We start from the raw sequence: 21,279 nt of genomic DNA, 5'->3' as shown, positions 1-21,279 counted from the left end.
TTTAAGAAAAAACACGTTTGAAAGAAGGGAATTTTTTTTCTATTCAATTTTATTCATATTTTGTGTCATTTGAATTAAAATTTCCATAAAAACATACAAACAAAACATTAGAATTTATGAATCATATTACTATGCATGGCGGATGGTGTCGTGTGAACGGGTTAGTTCGCGTACGTAATTCTGGGAGCGAACAACGTTGTTCGGTTTCCAATGGAACATGCTATTATTCAGATGTCCATGAGAACATGTCATAAGCCGTCGTTATCGACATCGATAAAAAGTTATCGATTATTGAAAAATACGTTATACAACACAATAAAAAGTGTCAGCGCCAGTCACTAAGAATACACAGAAAAATTGTATTCTGTGCATTCTTACCTATTTTCTAAATATATTCTAAGTAATTATTGAGATTGCAGTCTTATTTTTAATTATTTAAGGATGAACTAGAATCAAATTTCTTGTTTCGTCTAAGAAAATATATATAGGACACCGGCGTCAGAATTCGCAACGGCTTTGACATTTCATTATAATCTGGCATTTTCAACGAAAGAATATGAAGTGCTGACTGTGTTTTCAAACTTTTAGTTTAAACTTCATAAGACTCCGTAAATCATAAAACTTACAATAGAGAGCGTGAGTGAAAATTACATACCAAAGTGTTGATATGGAAATTTAGCTCTAAATGCAGACCCTAAGGACTTTGCAATTTAAGATCATACACAAAGTTTGGTGTAAAAGCGCTAATAGCTCGATTAAAGTATGAGGATTTCACACATGGTCTGTTCTAAATTCTACAAGAAACTACTAGTTTTGCAATTTATTTTCGATATCATAAAGGAAAAATCCGTTGTCGTGGTAAAAAGTTTTACATTATTGCCGTTCTGAAACTGAGCAACATTTAAAATTACCTACATCTGCATGTACAGGTAGAATCATGTATGGATTTATTGCAATACGTGGTTTTACAATTTGATGACAAATTTTTCCCACATCTAACATATTAATCACTCTTCTTAAACCGAAGGATTTAGCGTATATGTACAATGTTACTTTATAACTTTTGCACATATGAACATATTTTATTCTGCGAATCGTCATTCTAAGGACTTATACTATTATCACTGTCATAAACACAGGTAACTGAATTTTGAAGTCAGGCATTATATTTTTTGTGGTATTTACCTAGCTATTGACATTTCCTTTTGTTACAAATTCCAATGTCATTTAATACATATCCAGCAGCCGCTGCGATTAGTGTTGCAGTGTTTGCAAACAAAAAAGTAAAATAATTTTATTAAATTACATATTTAATAATCAAATTATATTTTCTTATTGTTGGAAGAACTCATAAGGTAAATGTAAAATCGTACAATGTATCACATAATGTGAGCCGGTTGTGTTATACAAATTCTGCTGTCAACCACTTTCGCCAATGTTACCGTACTTCAACGGCAAGGGTTGCCGTATTGCTGTATCGATTAAACTGCTTTGTCGTCGGCGATAATTTTTCTAGTGGTTAATTTCTTAAAAAATTCTGGAAAATATTAAAATTAGTGCATATAATTTGCACTAAAATAGAAAATAAATGTGTAGCTCCACATTTGTTAGCCGATACGTCCGCGTTTGAACTTCCGATTGCATAATTTGCGGAGTTTTTAGTGGCGGTAGTGAAAAGTGATTTCACAAAACGACGAAGAAAGAAATAATATAGAGACGTTCACGTATAAGTGCGCGTGTGTTTGTGTGTGAGTTTCCAAATACTCGTGGCTTCTTCATGGCAAATTGAAAAGAAAAATTTCTTCGATCCGATTCGTGGAAATTACGAAAATCCCTTCCCAAAGCAAACACTATATATTGTGTCGAAAAATTCCGTCAATTTGGTTACGAGAAATTTGTCATCTGTTTTGACAAAGGGAAAAATAACCATTCCTGATCGATTTTGGATGCATGGTAGTGTGTATAGATTAACAAGCAGCAGTAGCAGCGGAACATAGCGCCGACGCCGTATCTCAACAGCAACCGAACAGCGTCGAAAGTATCAAAACAACGCACCTAAACAGCAATAACAAGCGTCGGCATTCATTGTCAGCAGAGCAAGCGTCGTCGTTGTCGTCGTAATAGTGCATACCTGTACTTTTTCTCTTCTCAATGTATGCATAGCAAAAATATTACAAACAAACAACAAAAACAACATTAAGAGATAAAATTGGAAAGTGATGCTTAGTGTATAAATGCTGAATTTTGTTTTGCCCCGTGTTTTGTTTAAAGTTCCCCCCTCATCATCACCACATTACTATTCCTCATCCAATCTCCTACATACCCAAATTCCTTGGTTGTGATAAAAAATGAGTGGGATACCAAGTCCGTCACCTGTGCGAAGCAATAATGGTGACCGCGACAAAGATTCCATGTGGTATTTTACCGCCGAAGATTTGGCGAATTCGCCCAGCAGGCGCTACGGCATCACGCCTGATCAGGAATTGTCTTATCGCCAGATGACCGCTTATCTTATACAGGATATGGGCCAAAGGTTGCAAGTGTAAGTATAGGCCCGAAGGTACATCCCACTTAAAATGGACTTTATTTAATGATTGAATCTTTCCTTCAGCTCACAATTATGCATCAACACTGCCATCGTGTATATGCATCGTTTCTATGCATTTCATTCGTTTACACATTTTCATCGCAATAGTATTGCTGCCGCAAGCCTGTTCTTGGCTGCCAAAGTGGAGGAGCAGCCACGTAAATTAGAGCATGTCATAAGGGCGGCAAATAAGTGCCTAAGTCAGCCGACTACCTCTACATCGGATGCCTATTACGTGGAACAGGCTCAAGATTTGGTCTTCAACGAAAATGTCCTACTTCAAACATTGGGATTTGATGTGGCCATCGATCATCCACACACTCATGTCGTGAAAACATGTCATCTGGTTAAGGGTAAATATACATATGTTTAGAGTTTGATTGTAAATTAATATAATTATATGGGAAAGCGAACAAAGAGATATTTGTAATTGGGATAAATGAAGTAAACGCAATGTATTAGTGACATATGTTGAAAGTTGTACTGCTAAGTTCAGGAATGAACTCGAAAATGATTTTCCAAACATCAACAGATTTTAGAATCTAAAAAAGCAAATTCATTTCGTATTTATAATATCCATTGTTATAATAAATTTTATAATTTATAGTTCATGTCACTGTTGTTACGGCCTATTTATGTTCGTAAATATATGTTTCCGTGTCTTACTTTTGCCTTTGATTAGGATAGAAAAGCTGTTTAAACTATCTCTATATTAATAGAGCCCAGGCATATTAAAAGCACTATGCATACAATTTAGCTTTCATGTATATGCTATTTTATATATAAGTTATTTTTAGACATATAAGATGATGATGATCAAAATTAATTTGCAAAATATAATGCGAACATTTTCAAATTGTTTAATCTAATTACAGCTTGCAAAGAACTGGCCCAAACTTCCTATTTCTTGGCATCGAATAGTTTGCATTTGACTTCAATGTGCCTGCAATATAAGCCCACTGTTGTAGCCTGTTTTTGCATTTATTTGGCTTGTAAATGGTCTCGATGGGAGGTAAATATTGTATTTTCCATAATCGGGGACAAACTGCAGTTAATTGAGTTTCATTTTGTCCCTTATGTTATTTCTTGCCACATAGATTCCTCAATCTACAGAGGGGAAACATTGGTTCCATTATGTTGATGAGACGGTGACGATGGACTTACTTAAGAAGCTTACGGACGAATTTATTACGATATATGAAAAGAGTCCTGCCCGACTCAAAGCTAAGCTGAATTCCATAAAGGCTATGGCCCAAGGGGCCAGCAATAACCGTCAAGGACAAGTAAAAGAAAAGAAAGGTGAACAAGATTGGAAGATGGCTGATATGATGAAAATGTATCAACCAGCTGGCGACAATGGTCCTGTGAGTGGTGCGAGTAGTTCACAATCATCCTCTCAGTACGGAGGACAAGGGTCAGCGGCAAACGATCAATCGCAACAGAACATGGCGGCTTCAATGTTACCGCCGCCACCACACCAACCACCACCACCTCAGCAAATGCGTAAATCTGAAATGCACTCTTCCTCCAGTCAGCATCGCTCTCACCACAGTTCTTCATCGTCCTCCTCGTCATCGTCTTCACACCATCCCCCCAAAATCGGCTATCCAGCTGGAGATGTTCCCGGTAATAATTTAATTTTTTTATTTTTTGCTTTTAAACAGATTTTAATGCTTCTGCTCTTAAAGACCACAAGCTCAGTGCCGGACACAAACAACAACAACAGCAGCAGCCACCATATGGTACAAATCTTGTTAATCGGCAAAGAGATCACTCATCGTCTTCGAGTCATAACCAGTCATCGATGATGGCCCCATCTTCAAAGTCATCATCGTCAAGCTCTTCATCGAGATCATCAATGTCGAGCGGCATGGTTGGACAACAATTACCTCGTCAATCCTCACAAGGCCATTCAATGGATGTGAACTACCACAAATCTAGGGATCGTAATATTCCACCGCAACCTACTGGTTCACACAGTCTACCGCCGCATAGTTTGCCCCATAAAATGGCTCAAAAGCAACAGGATTCAGGTCGTTCTATGGCAAAAGATCACTCTGGCCGGATGCCTGCGGAACAGCAACAACAGTCTAAGCAAAATAGCAGCAGTAACAATAAAGCATTTTCTTCCTCATCGTCATCTTCGCAGCAATATGGCAGTACCCAACAAATTCCTCCAGGTGGTGTGCCCAATCAAGTGACAAACAAATTGGAAGCCATACATGATATGTCACGCAATATGATGCAGCAACATTTATCCAGAGGCTATAATCAGCCTCCGCCATCACAGCAATCAACAAATGGTCCTCCAAATAACTTACTCAGTTTTCATCAGCAACAGCAGGGATCACGTCATAGCAGCAGCAGTAACAGCAACAACAATAACCTTAGTAATAGTAGCAGTCTTAAGCATGAACAATCTAAACAACTTTCCGTCCATATGCAACAGCCCACACAAACTTCAACACACAACCATAAACAATTGATTCCGCCGGAGTCGAGTTACTCCGGCATGCCACCAACACAGCACGATATGCAGCAACAATCCCATACAGCATCTTCGTTAAGCAATAACTATTGTAAAATTGAACCATTACCGCATTCCGGCGAGGACCACACAATGCAGCAGTTCTCCTCTCACCAGAATCCTGTCACAAAAACTGTGAGCTCCATGTTTAGTCCTGAATGGAATGAAAAAGTGCCCGAACAACAGGATACACACGCTCAACAGCAACAATCTCATCCGCCTCAACAACAATCTAAGCAACATCAAATGCCGCAAAATCTTAACTATACCAATAATGGAGGCATGTCACATAATCTTAATGCTGCCGATGGTTATGCAGGTTATAAACTAGCTGCCACTAAAGAAAGTCCACCAAAGGTCAAAGTCGAAAAAGACACACCTTCAAAGAAAGACAAGAATCGTTCCTCCTCCAATAGCCAACAAGATCCCTCGCCCAATTCGGGTCGCAACAATACATCATCGTCCGGAGTAAATCAACCCCAGCCAATGTTGAAGTCTGTGAAACTCGAAGGTCAAATGTCAAGCCTCAACGAACTTGCTGGTACAAGTAATGCTGCTGGTAGTATTGGCAGCGGCGGTGTTAAGAGACCCAATGACCAACAGGCTGTCAAATCAGAAGACGATATTCATTTACGTGATAGCAAAATTCGTAAACTGGATAATGCAGGCGACACAGGCAAACATAGCCAAGTGGTTAATGGTATTGAAACTAATCCGGATTTGGTTCGAAATCTCCTGAAGGAAAGCCTTTGTCCACCGGCCGTTTTGTTGAAAACTGAAAATTCAATTATAACTCCTAGTTTGCAGCCACCAGCCGAACTTTTCGAACCTACGGCCACCAGCACCACCACTACCTCAGTCCAAAATCCTGCACATAATACCTCTAGTTCTTCGGCAACTGCGGCCAATGCAGCACTATCTGGAAATTCAGATGTAAGTGCCATGGAAACTGAAGATCATGGTACAAGTGGATGTAAATCTGAAAAAAAGAAAAAGAAGGACAAGCACAAGCATAAGGAGAAGGATAAGGACAAGTCAAAAGACAGGGAAGAACGCAAGAAACATAAAAAGGACAAAGATCGCCACAAAGACAAGGAAAGAGAGAAAGAATCGGAAAGCGCAGAGCATGTTAAGATTAAGATATCCAAGGAAAAACTGGAATCTGCGGGAGAACCAATTGGTTTTAAAATTAAAATACCTAAGGATCGAATTATGGGAGATCTTAGTTCACAGCCAACAACAAGCCATTCTTCACACACAGATGCTGCCCCGCCAGTCTTAAAAATTAAAATATCTAAGGATAAACTTGAAACGTATAGCAGTGGAACCTCGTCATCAGATCACAATGTGGGTGCACAGGCAACACATCCATCATACAGCCATAATAGTAGTAGTCAATCTTCTTCGGCATATGCGCCATATGGCGGATCTTCACACTCAAGTTCAACGAACACACATTCGAGTAGCAGTAGCAGTAAAAAGAAAGATCGTGATCGCGAAAAGGACCGTGAGCGTGATAAGGAGAAGAAGCGACATGAATCGTCCTCCAAATCGAGCTGTGGCAGTGGCAGTAGTAGTTTAAATCCGAACGTCAATACAGGCAGTATGGGCCCAGCAGCGAATGGTTCCCTTGCCGGAGGAAGCCATAGCTCCAGCTCTAATTCAGGCGGTAGCAGCAATGGTGGTAATGGAACAACACAAAAAACTCAATATTCTAGCAAGGTACAGTAAAGTTAATTTTACTTTGATTATGGTTGTTGTCGTCTAAAATTTGAATCCACGCACACACATATATTCACTCCGGGTAAACATTGGCTTTGTTGATGAAAGGTTGTTGGTTGAATTGTTTGTTTTGTTACATAAAAGTTTTTGATTGAATTGTTGCGAAACCTGATTTTGTCACAAATCAACCACATGTCCTGCAACAAATACACAATTAGTCCCGGTGTACATTTGTTTTGGACTACATTTTATGCTTCATAAGCTACACACACAACGTACCAATTATGAAGTGTAATTTTGAGTATTCCATCATACTATATATACCCGGATCTTTTTGATGGAACACAGATATTCTAACGGAATCTCTGATTTAAATAAAACAAAAGATATCTACGTGTATATATTCACTATCATTTGCACATACAATACCAATACATGGAACGCACACATGCACACATACCATTACCATTTTACATTTTATTATAACTATAAATACATACTCTTTAGTTTATTTAATTTATAGAAAATAATACTTTAAGCAAAAAAGCAACCTACCAACTATATAAATATATATTTTTAATGTTTTAAACACACTCGCAAACACATATAAATACATGCAAATTCTCATAGCATTAATCATAACTGTTAAAATGCGAAATTGAAAATAATCATGAAAAGAAAGTTACAAAAAAAAAAACACATACAAATGCAAACTCATATTCATCACTCGTTTTAACTTTATTTTTATTTACATAATAAAGGTGTATATAATACTCTATACTCGTATCTTCTCTGCTATACATATGTATAATTCAAATTATTTATGCGCCTACATTTATAACATTTTGGAGGTTATGGTTTTGGTTTGGGGTTTTCTGGTTTTGGTAAAGACAATAGCAAAATATCTTATAATGTCCTGATCGGGAAATGTACAGATGATGAAATTAGGTGAAATCGCTGTAAGTGATGCTGTAAAGAAGCAAAACACGAATTCATTATACCAGACAACCTTATGGTCTTAAAAGTATGAAAGTAAGAAATGTGATACAAGTTATTGCCTTTAATTACTTACAGCACTTTCACCTAATTGGGAAAGAGATTTTTTCTTGACTGGTTAGTATAACTACTTTATGATAATCCGTACTCTAGCACATACAAAAGGACAATTTGTACATATACTGAAACTTTACTAATTTTTCCAGTTGTACTTTTTTCCAAATTCGTGTCCAATATTTTTTATATATTTTGTTTTGTAATAAATTAAATACCAACTTTAACAAAAACCTCTTCGAAAATTACCTTAGTTTCTCATAGTTTTCTGGTATTTTCCCATTCTACGTTGCCACAACATTTTTTCCAGATACATCATCAAAGTAATATGAGCCTTCTTTTTGGGGAATCAAATGAATCCAATGATGACGATGATGATGACTACTAGAAAATAGTTATAACTCTATGACTTCCCGTTTTAGCTGTTATCCCTACACTAGATTTTGTGTGCCCACAAGATTATTATATTACATGGAAAGAAAAAAATTAATAAATTCTTTTTATTTTGTGTATATGCATATGAAAGAAAATTCCAAGCGTTCCGCCGCGTCACAGGTCATAATGTTGATATCAAGATATTTAGTTTGTTATGTTTATATATATTCTTAAGTTTCGTAACAAATCAGACGTTTAGCGTAATTTAAGGATAAATTTAATCAATCATTAACAAGCTAAAAGAGCGCATTTTTTTTAATTTTAATGATTAATTTTTTGTATTATGCTCTAATAAGTTTTTAAAGACGTTGTTTTTTTCTTTCGTTTATTATTTTTTTTTACAACCCACAAAAACGTCTTATAATTTAGCAAAATTGTTTTTTTTATTTGCAGAAATAAATATATTTTTATTAGTATTTATTGCAAATTATATAGAAAAATAAAGAAATATAAATTAATTTGCTTTCTTTGAAACATTTTAAATGTTAATAATGAAACAAATATTCAAAATAAAAAAGAATGGAAAACAATTTTTTTATTTAAATGGTGTTTTGTACTGATTTGGAAGAATATGTTAATACGTGCGTCTGTTCACATTTATTTTGAAAATAAAGTGTTTTTGTTTTTTGTGTAGCTAACACATTATTGGGTTTTTCGATACGTTCCCTGGATGCCTTGTGAATTGTAGATTCATTTGAATTACTACTTTGATCTTGTCTTGCTACCAGTTGCTAAATATTTGTAATGTATTGTCTGCTAATAAATTGATGCAAAAGAGGAACTCCAAAAATAATTCAGAATTTATTATTTTGATTGAAAATAGTTTTTAGCGATATAAAGTAAGAAAAGAAAAAGCCCTCCATTCAGTCTTTTCAATTTGTTCCATGTCAGTACAAATCACATCATAAAATACCATATATTTTTACTTTTAATTTATTAAAATATTGAGGGATTACATTTAACGTCTTCGAGGAAAAATAATAAGTAATGAAATGCAATGGAGGAATTTATAATATATTGGAACTCAGCGTAACCTTGATGACATGTTCAAACCAATTGTGGGAAAACAGTCATCGTTAGACGAAGGAATTTTTATGGAAGAAAATTCAAATTTGTTTATGGGTAACATGAAAGTTTGTAAACTTTTATCCACATGTTAAAACATATATAGTTTAGTATTTTAAATTTTACATTGAAATGCTGGGATGCTTTAAAGATTTTCAGTATATAAATCTTACTTTATTATTATTCCTTGAAAGGTCCTAAAATGCGGATCGATTTCTTAAATCCCTAATAATTCGTGTTTCATAAACAAGCATATTTTTGCATTTAAATAAACACTTAGAATATTTTATATTTAAACAAATCAGACATTTTTTATAACAAATAAATTTTCTAATTGATTTTTCACTTAATGTATTTCCAGTTTTGAAAGGATCTTTAACTATAGACTTTCGAAACAGTAATAGCACCGAAGAACCAAATAAAGCCAGAGATAAACATAAGCGACGATTTATACAAAACAAAAAAGTAAAATCATATGTTTAAGCTATAAACAAGTGTTGAATAATTAAATACACACATACATATTTATATTTATAAAAAACAACATAAGAGTACTCTTATCTAACAAAAATTGTTAAACATTACAGAATCTTCAAAGAGATACAACACATACATACATGCTACATAATATCCACTATTGAAACTAAATCATATATCTATGACAAAGAAAAATTCTAAAGACACACAAAAGAACAAACCACAAAACATGTTGAGTGTATTCTATTCTATTTGTTGACAACTTAAAAACCAGAAAGTTAATGTTATAAAAAAAGAAATGTTTTTATCCAAACACTTAAAATGATTATAAAATACCTATAAACTTTTCCACTTGTAAACAACGTCATTGCAAAGTAATGCAAAAAATGGAATATAATTGATATGCTTTCTAATGAGAATTGCAATTAATGCGTGAGCATTAGGAACAAAGAAAAACACAAAAACTGAAAAAAACAAATAGAATCTTAAATGACAACCGTTTTGTCGAATCTTAAGTATGTGACTGAAGAAATATTCAAAAAATATTCCACAAATATTAAATCAGCTTCTTCAGCTATTCGAAGAAAAGTTATAATAATATCGAAGGATTTGCCTTCAAAACAATGATGACCACAGCATCAAACAATACAAAAGAAAAAAAAAATGGAAAATAACTTGAACTAATGTTAATTCTATTTTTTCCAAAAGATATGTATTGTATTACATAACAATATTTATTTGGATCAAACAACAACTACTATTTGGATTATACATAAATTATAACCTCAAAAGTTCCCTAACTTAAGGGACTTGCAATATAATAACTTTAATAATTTTGTTATTAACAAATGCCGTTTAAAGAAAATTTGTTGAATTTGTTTTTAAAGAATACTATTTATAAGTTCGGATTTTATATATTTTAGAAATATTCAATACACTATATATTTGTTATTATGTATTAAAAAAGAAACAAACAGATTGTGTTCCCAAATATAGTTCAATTTCCTTTTTTTAATAATAAAACACAACAACTGGGCAAAGAATATTTCGCAATCGCTTATAATTTCTAATTATTTCTAAATAAATTGCAATTCTTTATTTAGGGTCTTTAGAAACCTGTGTTCGCCATTCCCTTTTCAAATTATCCCTTTTTTAAAATGATTTAAATGTCGAAGGTAGAAGGAGCTCAGGAGGTGGTATTGCACTTCTTGGTATGGAAAAAGCTGCCCTGGCTTTCCTTAGAAGTAGGTGGAAATGTTTTAAAATCTCCGAGTATTTTCACTCTATGTTACCTTCAAGGCTTTAAATAAAAAGCTTTATTTAGGTGTTTCGTCAGTAATAATACATGTTGGATTGTCATTTAAAATACATACATCATCTATTAACCCACTTTAATTGTACTTTAAAATGAAAAAAAAAAAACAAGTTTCTGGCGAATACAAAACCAAAGAAGATTTCAATTTTTTTTTACTTTGCACTATTTTAACAGGTCCGTACGTTGATTTTTATACCCTCCACCATTCTATTAACTTTGTCATTCCGTTTGTAACTCCTCGAAATATTCATAATAGACCCTACAAAGTATATAAATTCTAGATCAGCGTAAAATTCTAAGACTATTTATCGATGTCCGTCTGTCTGTTGTAATCATGCTATCTTTCGAACGAATTGAGATAGAAGGCTAAAATTTACCAGTAGGCAGCTTAAGTTCCTAAATGGGCCATGTCGGTCCACGTTTTCGTATAGCCCCCATATAACGGTACCTCCCTAAATTCGGTATTTTCATAATTTTAGCGAGATTATTTACCAGAATTATTTAAAATTTCGTATTTGAAGTTCGTAATGGGTACTACAGTCTATGACAAAATTTTTTGTATGATACTCCGTATTTTCATGATTTTTGCAACGTAATTATACAAATTTCGTATATGAAGTCCGTAATGGGCACTATGACAAAAAATTTCGTAAATTTCACATCTTCGTGTAGTCCTATATAAAGGATTTCATTTAAATGGTAGTTTTGGGATTTTTTTTTTTGAAAATGTTCAATTTACTTCGAAATGGTGGAGGGTATTAAAAGTTTGGCCCGGCCAAACTTAGCTGCTTTTAACTTGTTTAAGTTACTCCACAAAGTTTCGTCAACAAACATTCTCGTCTACTGTGAGAATAGTTGTTACTGTGAAGTCCAATTTACAAAGATTCCACAAAAAACTGGAATAAATATCTTGCTTTCTTTGCTCCTGATACAAAAAACGGGATCGGAATGCCGGAGCAGTTATATTGTACCCCGTTGTCATGTTTTTGAAACAAACCCGTTTTTGACAAAAAATCTCTGAAATGTATTCCAATCATAACTAAAAGCCACTGAAATATGAAAATGTCTTTTGCGTACATTATTTGCAAGGGTAAAGCAAAATTTACTGTTATGAAGAATAAATTATTGGAAAAGAGAGCCGCAGGAAAAATGAAATTAACCCATTCTAACTCCTATCTTCCCACAGAACTAAATATGGAGATTATTGTTGAGGAATAGAAAAACGTATCAATTTTCAGAATGGGGTAGCAGTTATTGCGAAGTGAAAGTGAGAATTTTTGTGGACAGCAACCAGCTTTAATCATCATATATGCGAAACCATTTCCACACCTAATATCAGAGAAATTATAGAAAACTTGGTTTTTCCCCAAAATTTAGTTTAAAAAACGTTTAAATTTGCTTAAAGGCATGCAATTTATTTGGAAGTCATAACATTTCAAATTTTAAATTATACATTTAAAAATATATCACCTTAATTGTACTTCTTAGAGTTATAAATAATTGCAACACATAAAATTGCCAGTTGTTGTTTTATTTACAAACACAACAGAGTTTTTTCTTTAAATCGGCATTTTTATTATTTATTATTAAAAAAGTAGACAATTTTCATGAAATGCATTCGCTCAATAAAACCCTCCACTACTTTATTTGTTTTCCAGTTGACAAATCTTAAGAAACGTTATTTAAAAAACTTTTTTGGCCGTTATATACATTGAATCAAGAAACAGTTCCCAAAAACCAATTACCCATAGTTTCCAGGAATATGCAAGAAAATTATATATATGTATGTAATTACTACCTTTAAATAAACGTTATTTTAAATTCATTAATTGGTGGCAATTCAAATGAAATGTTCATGTAAAAATTGAAAAAAAAAAACAAATATAAATATAATTAAATATTAAATTGTTAATTTTAGTTTTTCTTTTCTTTTATCAAATAAGACTATATGCCTTACTAATCGTATATGCTTGAGTTTGATTTTTGGACAATTCTGATATAGCCAAAATACAAGCAATTATTATCTTGATTAATTTCTTTAAGTTAAAGCTTTATTATGAATTTTCTTATTATTTAAAAGGTTTTTATTTAATTTTTTTATACAGAAAATACCAATACATTTGCTAAAAATATTAAAAATAAAAATACACATAAATAAAACAAAATAAAGCAACTGCTATGTAAATATATAAAAAAATAATTTAAAATTTCATGCAAAATAAAAACGCAAAATATATGGGAGAAATTCACCAAATAATTCCTAAAACAAACATTGAATTACAAATAAATATCTCATAATACACAAAATGGAAAATTGAAATGTTTAAAAGAAATTTAAAACAAAAAAACTACAACAACTAAATAATATTATAATGATAAGAAACAAAGAATGAATAATAAAACAAAAACTGAAAACGAAAGAAACAGAAAACAATTATGTGTTTTATTATTTTTGCAGCTAAAAAGAATTCAAGGTAAATGGAAGTGCAGCAAATGAGTTAAGTTTTTTTATTTCAAGGGCTGTGGAGTAGGGTTTGTCAGGGGTTTATGGGATTCTGAAAGTGAAACATTTTTTTTAACAAAGTGTCGAATTGTCGTTTTAAAAATAAATCCTAACTGATTAAGGAAATGTGAAACTTCGGCAAATAAATCATTTTATCAAATGTATTTTTAAATAAAGTGATATTCAATACTCAAAATTTATATACATATAGGTCTTTATGACACAATATAAAATTAATTTTATATTGAGAAATGACTTTCCAATTTTTCAGCAAATAAATTTAATTTTTTTCGTATTACTCATTTTTGTAACTTTAACGGAATTCGGTTACTTGTAAAATCGCGAGTTACATTGAATTTTGGGTACATTAAATTACACGTGTTACACAATACAATATATGTCAGAATTTATAACACTTATTTACATTGTAAAGCGCAAACACTTATCAGTAAAAATGACAAATGTCTTCTTTTAAAATTATGCAGAAGCTGTTGTAAAATGCAAGATTTGAATAGAATTTTAAAGTTCCAACGAAAACTAACGTCGGAAGGTATCATTGTAATTGCAACAACAATTTTTTTGGAACATCCCAAAACGTCGTGCGTTCCAGCATCTCACGACACCTGATTGTTATTTTCTAATTTTAGTTTTGCCCTTCTCTCGCCGTAAGCTGTTGAATGGATTATCTTATAGTAATGGTGGTGGTGCGATAATGGTGATTGTCTATGCTGTCTGCTAGGAAATGTGCTGTTTGCTTCCATACAATGTTTATTATTTGTTTGATTTGACAAATTATAAAGAACTGATTTTTTCTGAGTCATTTACACAAAACGCTGAATTGAAAAAAATATTAAAAAGTACATTGGCACAAAAGGTTATTTTTAAATATAAGAAACAAGTAAACATTATTGAATGCTTGGTATTTGTCAGTTAACAGATGTTTGAATGGTGTTCACTTTAGTATGTAAATATGTTTGTATGTATGTAGTTTATTCAGATCGATGCGATGGTGTAAAACAAGTTGGAAATACCGGATGTAAAATGCGTATTTGAGTTGCTAAGTATTGGAAATTAAGAAGGCTGATATATATTGGGGTGAATTTTGCACACATAAAGTAAATAGCTGTTGCACCAATCAAATGTAATTTCAACTCTTGAAACAAAACTAATTTTAATTACATATATATTCCCTCAACCCAAACTAAATTTCTTGTAGTACCAACCTAATGTACACTTCATTTACTTCATGTAGAAGTGCAATCATAAATATTTTACATATTTGTAACGTTCTTTAAAACTGGTTTTACTTTCTATAAATGTTACAATGAAATGTTGTCTTCAGTAAATGAGCATAGTAAAATAAATCTCTTAAAGTATTATAATATTAATTAATGCAAGTTAATAACTAAATTTTGAATAGATATTCTAACTACATAATTTGTGGTCTGCTTTCTATTTGTCACTTACAACGGAAGCGGCAACGGTTTTTAATAAATAAACTGTTTTTATACCCACAACATTTTTATTATTTTAAAGATTGAAAGTATCTTGTCATTATCAAGGCCATACAAAATTGTATATTAATTAAAAAAGAAATTTGCATTAACTGAATAAGATTTCTTAAACTTCATCCTGAATTCATGGACAAACACCTTGTTAACGTTTTTGTATTAAATGGCTTGATTTCTTGACACAAAGTTTGTTAAAATTAAACAATTTTTATACCCTCCACCATAGTACGGAGGTTATATTAAGTTAGTCATTTCGTTTGTAACACCTCGAAATATACATTTTAGACCCCACAAAGTATATATATTCTTGATCAGCATAACATGTCCATCCGTCTATCCGTCTATTTGGTATTGAAAATGGGCCGTGTAGTTCCACGTTTTGGTATAGCCCCACATATAACTGTACCTCTCGATATTCGGTATTGTGACGATTTTAGCGACATTATTCACCGGAATTGTTTCGAATTTGGTATTAGAAGTTCGAAATGGATGCTACAACCTATGGCAGGAGATTGTATGTGCAGGTCCACGTCTTCGTATAGCCTCCATATAAGGGTACCTCCCGATATTCGGTATTTTGATGATTTTACCTACATTATTCACCGATTTTTTTTTAAGTTTCGCATTTGAATATTGTAATGCCTTATGCTAAAAGTTACCTATGCAGGTCCATAACGTCGTATAGATCCCATTATAACAGATACATTCGGTATTTTTAAGATTTTTACAGAATTTTTAACGGATTTTTTTGAGAGTTACTAAATTCGTTCCAAATGATGGAGGGTATTCAAAGTTCGACCCGGCCGAATTACAGCTTTGGAAAAAATGCTGCCTACCTTTATTTGCAACAATACATAAAAAGAGGCAGACGGACTTATGGAGATCCTTAAAGAATAACTGTGGTTCCACAACGACATAATACCCTGCACTACAATGTGGAGTGTAAAAATTAAATGACAATTTTAATATACAGTGTTCTTGCGGTGGGTATATAAAAATGTATGTTGCAAAGACAGATTTTACAACAAGTAAGCAAAGGCTATTGTCATGTGGGGCCGACCATGAGATACACAACAACACCATAATATGTCAAAATCCCTCTTATGTCCAAATCTATTTTGGAAGATTTCGTTTTCAAAATAATGTCACAGAGCCCTCTCCAGATGTTACCCTTAGGCTTTTGGTCATTTTCCAATATTTACGCACTCCGTCATATTGTTAGGTATTCAAAACAATTTTACACGAAAGATGCGGTCCATTTTACAGCTGTGGTCCATTTTACCAACGGTCACCAAAATGCTAGACTTCTTTCGTGTGGATTAGTTTTCAATTGTGGCCTGTTAGAGCGACTGCAAAATCAGAAAAATTTTAATTTTGTTGGTCCATTTGAACCCTTAAATGTACATCTTCAAAAACAATAGCCTTTAATTCTAATCCAAACCCTACCCCCATGTAAAATTTCGTGAGGATCGGACGAAAATTGTATAAAAAGTTTTACAAAAAGTGAATAAATGTAATAAAAAATAATCACATTTTTATTGGCATATTTTTACGCAATTTTCTTAGATTTTATCCTTTTTGGCATGAGACCATTTCAAATTTATGAGAATTGTGAAAATCAGTCCAGCAGTTATTGTCTTATAAGTAAAATAACTGAGATCTATTTCGTTTACATATATATTGTATCTATTTTGTTATATATCCGATATCTTGGCTATCAGCGCTACTGTAATGGTCAGAAGTGACCTTTCAATGTATATGTGATTACGCTGGAATTAGAAATATTCGCGGTTTAATGGACATTTTCGTATTTTCTTATATAAAAGTTGTGGTCTATTTCACCCGCTAAATATTATTCGATTGCCCAGCCCTAAAATCTAACCCCATACTAAATTCCGCGTCGCTCGGTCTATGCTTGCCACCTGTAGAGCAACTGCTAAATCAGGAACATTTTCTGTTTTTGGTCCAGTCAACTGATAAATATTCTGTGATCATCTGCAAAGGTGTTATATAATTTTTGGCCCAATCAAACATATAATATCCCCAACACATGGTGTTGTAGGGTATAAAACCATATTTTTGTGTACTAATATGATGGTAAACCAATATATTATGCATTACCTTAAATCTTTTTCTGTTATATGAATTAATTTCAGTACTTCTGTTCGAAACATTCAAGATTTTGTTCACAATGATGAAATTTTGCTTAAAATCATTTTCGTGTATTTCAAAAGAAATGATAAGTGCAACTTATTGATAATGACGAGTAGATAAATATTCATTTGTTCAACGTACAATACATATGAACTGAAAAATGACTTATCTAACAATATTATTGAAGAAATACACATTTTCAGCTTTGAAATCAGTTCAATTTTGTAAACTAATAAATTTAAAATAGAAAGTAACAATTTTGTAGAAAATAATTCAAGTTTAAGATTTTCTGTGACTGTTTGGCATTAAAAATAAAGATACTGATGCCAATTGATTTTCGAAAACCAAGCTCTACAATGCTTCATTCTATAATATAAGTTTCGAAATGGACGGTTTTTTTTAATTAAATATTATTTGTTTGCTGCAACATCACCTTTTTCATCTGTATGGATTTCCCCTTTCAAATTCATTTTAAATGAATTTTCTTTAACAGTGACGTCAAACAACAACACCCCCTTTTTTATTTATATCCAGAGATTTATAACTTTGTGTGTTTGTTGTAAAGATGATGATTTGACTTGAAAGAAGATCTTTTAAATTTAATAACAGGTAATAAATATATAAACAAACATTTATACATATAATTGTACATGTACATACTGATGTATACGAAAACACCAAAACTTAATGTAAAGAATCTACATACAAGATTTTTAGAATTAAAGAAAAGCTTAACATTCTTCTGACTATAAACTTTAATACATATCTTGTCTACATAAAAGATTTTAAAAAATATTACATTTAACGCAGAAAATATTTTTGATAAATCCAAATTTAATTGACCCACTAATTATCTGTATTGTATAATCTTACTAACCTTATTATGTTAATATATTTGTGTAATTCGTTCTGTAAGGATTTGCATAAATATGCCAAATGGATTTTAACGACTTGAATCGTCTGAATTAAAGGTAAACATTTTTAATTTTTTTTACACTTACCATAAGATTGATGATAAGATGATTTAATTTGCAGACCTCTATACCAGTGACACCTGATCTTAATACTATGAAGCTCCCAGTTTTCAAATAAATTGGTGTTATTTGGCACTTTGTGGTGACATTAGAAGTATCTTCGCTAAAAATCTGAAGACACTTTGTCCAATTCAGTCAAAATTACAAAAGAAAAAAAAAACAAGAGAAAAAAAGTTAGTCGCACAAGAAAATAGTATCTCACATAAAAAGTAACAATAGAAAATTAAGGGTGACGAAGTTATTCAAAATTAAATGATTATGATTTCAAACATTTAAAATTATAGATTATAATTGCAATGTGGGGACCCAAAAAACTAAATTGTAGACCCTTCAATTAAAAAAAAAACTTCAATTTGTCTTTGCTTTGTAACTCCTCAAAACATTCATGTTTGTGTCTCGTACCACCCTACAAAGTATATATATTCTGGATCAACGTACAATTCAAAAATGATTTAGCCATTTCCGTCTGTCTGTCTGCTGTAATGACCCTAACTTCCGAACGAGTTGAGATAGAAAAAAAATTTTGCATACATGTGTATATTGCCAGTAGGCAGATTAAGTTCGTAAATAGGCTATATTGGTCCACGTTTTCGTATAGCTCCCATATAACGGTACCTCCCGATATTCGGTAATTTTGATGATTTTAGCGACATCATTCACACGAATTTTATCAAATTTCGTTTGTGAAGACCTTTATGGGTACTACAGCTTATGGCAAAAAAAAAATATATGCAGGTCCAGGTCTACGTATAGCCCTCGTATAAAGGTCTTCATTTATATGGTATTTTTCGAAATTCGTTAAAATTTTTCAAGTTCCCTCCAAATGGTGGAGGTTATTAAAAGTTCTGCCCGGCCGAACTTAGCTGCTTTTTACTTGTTTGTTGTTACTTTATTTGCCTAACGGATGGGTCGAACTAGTGATCTCAACATGTACTCAACCATTGTTACGAACATTTATTATTGTTTAACGACGTTTATGTGCGTTGGTAACTTAATGTCTGTATGAGGTTTACAGGGTGAGATGAAAAAACTGCAACCAACTTTACACTGTTGTCATTTCTAAACCACTTGTCCGACAGCTGTTAAAATTATTCCAGTGACCGCTCATTATATTGTTTACAAGCGTACAAAAGCATTTTGGTGAGAAGTTTCCAGAAAAAAGTTATTCGTGATGGAATTCAAGCGTGATAGTGTGTTTGCTAGAAAACCACAAGTAGCTATCGTTAGGCACTCCAGCATTTAAATGTGAATAAATCGTTTGTGTCTCGTACCATCGCTCGTTACCGTGATACTGGTAGCGTAGCCCGACGTCAAGGAAGTGGACGGAAGAAAACAGCAACATCAGCAGAAATGGTTCGAAAAGTAAAGAAGCGACTTCATCGAAACCCGCGTCGCAGTGGGCGAAAAATGGCTGGTGAGCTGAAAATATTGCAAAATTCCATTCAGCAAATATTGAAAAATGAGCTCGGGGTAAAGCCATTGAATTTCCACAAAGTGCAAGAACGCAACAGAAAGAAAATATACTCAAAAGAGCTAAAGAGTGGTTTTCTCTGTCTCCGATGAGAAAACATTCGTTGTCCAGCAGTTTGTTAACAAACAAAATGATCGTGTTTACTTGCCAAAAAGGTCAGCTGAAAATGTGCACTTTCGGTTGGCCACCAGAACTCAAGCGCCCGCCATGGTGATGGTGTGGGCCGCCAAAACAGCCGATGGTCGCTCTCCGCTCGTATTAATCGACCGTGGCATTAGAATAAATGCCGAATATTATCGCGAAAATAATCTGGAGGGTGTATTAAAGCCTAGGGCACGCAAACATTTTGACCACAGACCTTGGACATTCCAACAGGACTCAGCACGCGGCACCCAAAAATGGTTACAAAATGAGGTTCCTCGCTTCATTTCCAGCGCACAATGGCCAACAAAATCTCCGGATAAAAATCCGTTAGACTATTGTGTCTAGAGTATTTTGGAAAACAAGGTTGGCACTAAAAAATACCAAAGCGCATCGCCGGGAATGGGCCAAAATACCGCAGAGCAACATTCGGGCAGCGTGTAACGGTTTCATTAGCCGCATGAAGGCCATAGTTCGTGCCAAAGGTGACCAACTCGAACAAATCTAAACTTATTCTAAAATTCGATCCTATTTCCGTTATTTGTTGCTTTCATTAAAAAAAAAAAAAAAATAAAATAAAAAAATATGTAAAAATTATGTTGTTTGACTTTGTTGCAGTTTTTTTATCTCACCTATATAATACTTGTACTTCTTAAAAACATTTTTCGCAAAAATTGTTAAATCCTAAAACACCAGAGAAACGGTTGGTTGGTCAACAAAACTGTTGTTAATCCTGAACATTATGATTTAATGTTCATGATAGCAAATTATAACTATTTGACCAGAATTAATATACTATTCCATTTAAATGAATCTCCTCGCACCTGCCCATCCCTAAATGAATAACAAATTCATGTTTAATAGTCTAATAAATTCTTTATTATTTATAAACATTTCTTTTGCCAGGATTTCAAAATAAATCGAAAAGAAAGTTGATAAACACTAAATTGTTGTTGTTTTGCAGACTCGTGAGTAAATTAAAGTATGTTGTTTATTGCAGAAAATAATTTTGTGGATCAGTGGATGTAAGAAATGCCAATATATAAAAATAAATTCATTCTTTTGCAAAGGTGTTTGAACTTAACGGCCATGGCCAATGTAAAACGTGTATAACGGTCAGCACTGCAATGCTCAACGAAAAAAGATTTGTGAAATTAATTGTGGATTGTTATATTTATCTTAATTGTTTATTAGCCGTTCTTTTTCAAGTTGCAATCGCCAAACCAAAAAAAAATTGAAATCAATTTCTTTGGAGAATGACGAGTTGCCGTGCATAATTGTCCGAAA

The 21,279-nt window shown here is 32.9% G+C and overlaps 1 protein-coding gene across 3 annotated transcripts; it reads left to right on the top strand.

Annotated features, from left to right (window-relative positions):
• The first annotated feature begins 1,480 nt into the window (after positions 1-1,480).
• LOC101893879 (cyclin-T) lies at positions 1,481-13,612 on the top strand. Of its 3 annotated transcripts, none has more exons than XM_011296209.3 (6): positions 1,481-2,542; positions 2,612-2,940; positions 3,463-3,599; positions 3,685-4,213; positions 4,276-6,836; positions 12,837-13,612. In XM_011296209.3, the coding sequence occupies exons 1-6, from the start codon at positions 2,349-2,351 to the stop codon at positions 12,891-12,893; spliced, it is 3,807 nt and encodes a 1,268-aa protein (XP_011294511.1). In that variant the 5' UTR covers positions 1,481-2,348; the 3' UTR covers positions 12,894-13,612. The 3 variants fall into 3 exon arrangements, with proteins under 3 accessions (XP_011294511.1, XP_005188433.1, XP_005188434.1); XM_005188376.4 differs by lacking the exon at positions 12,837-13,612 and adding an exon at positions 8,197-8,729; XM_005188377.4 differs by having other exon boundaries at positions 1,482-2,542; positions 9,748-13,612.
• The last annotated feature ends 7,667 nt before the right edge of the window (positions 13,613-21,279 follow it).

This window comes from Musca domestica, unplaced genomic scaffold (assembly GCF_030504385.1).
Source record: "Musca domestica strain aabys unplaced genomic scaffold, Musca_domestica.polishedcontigs.V.1.1 74, whole genome shotgun sequence".
Classification (NCBI taxonomy): domain Eukaryota; kingdom Metazoa; phylum Arthropoda; class Insecta; order Diptera; family Muscidae; genus Musca; species Musca domestica.
The sequence above is the reverse complement of the archived record's forward strand: the minus strand, read 5'-3'. Positions and strand labels throughout refer to the sequence as shown.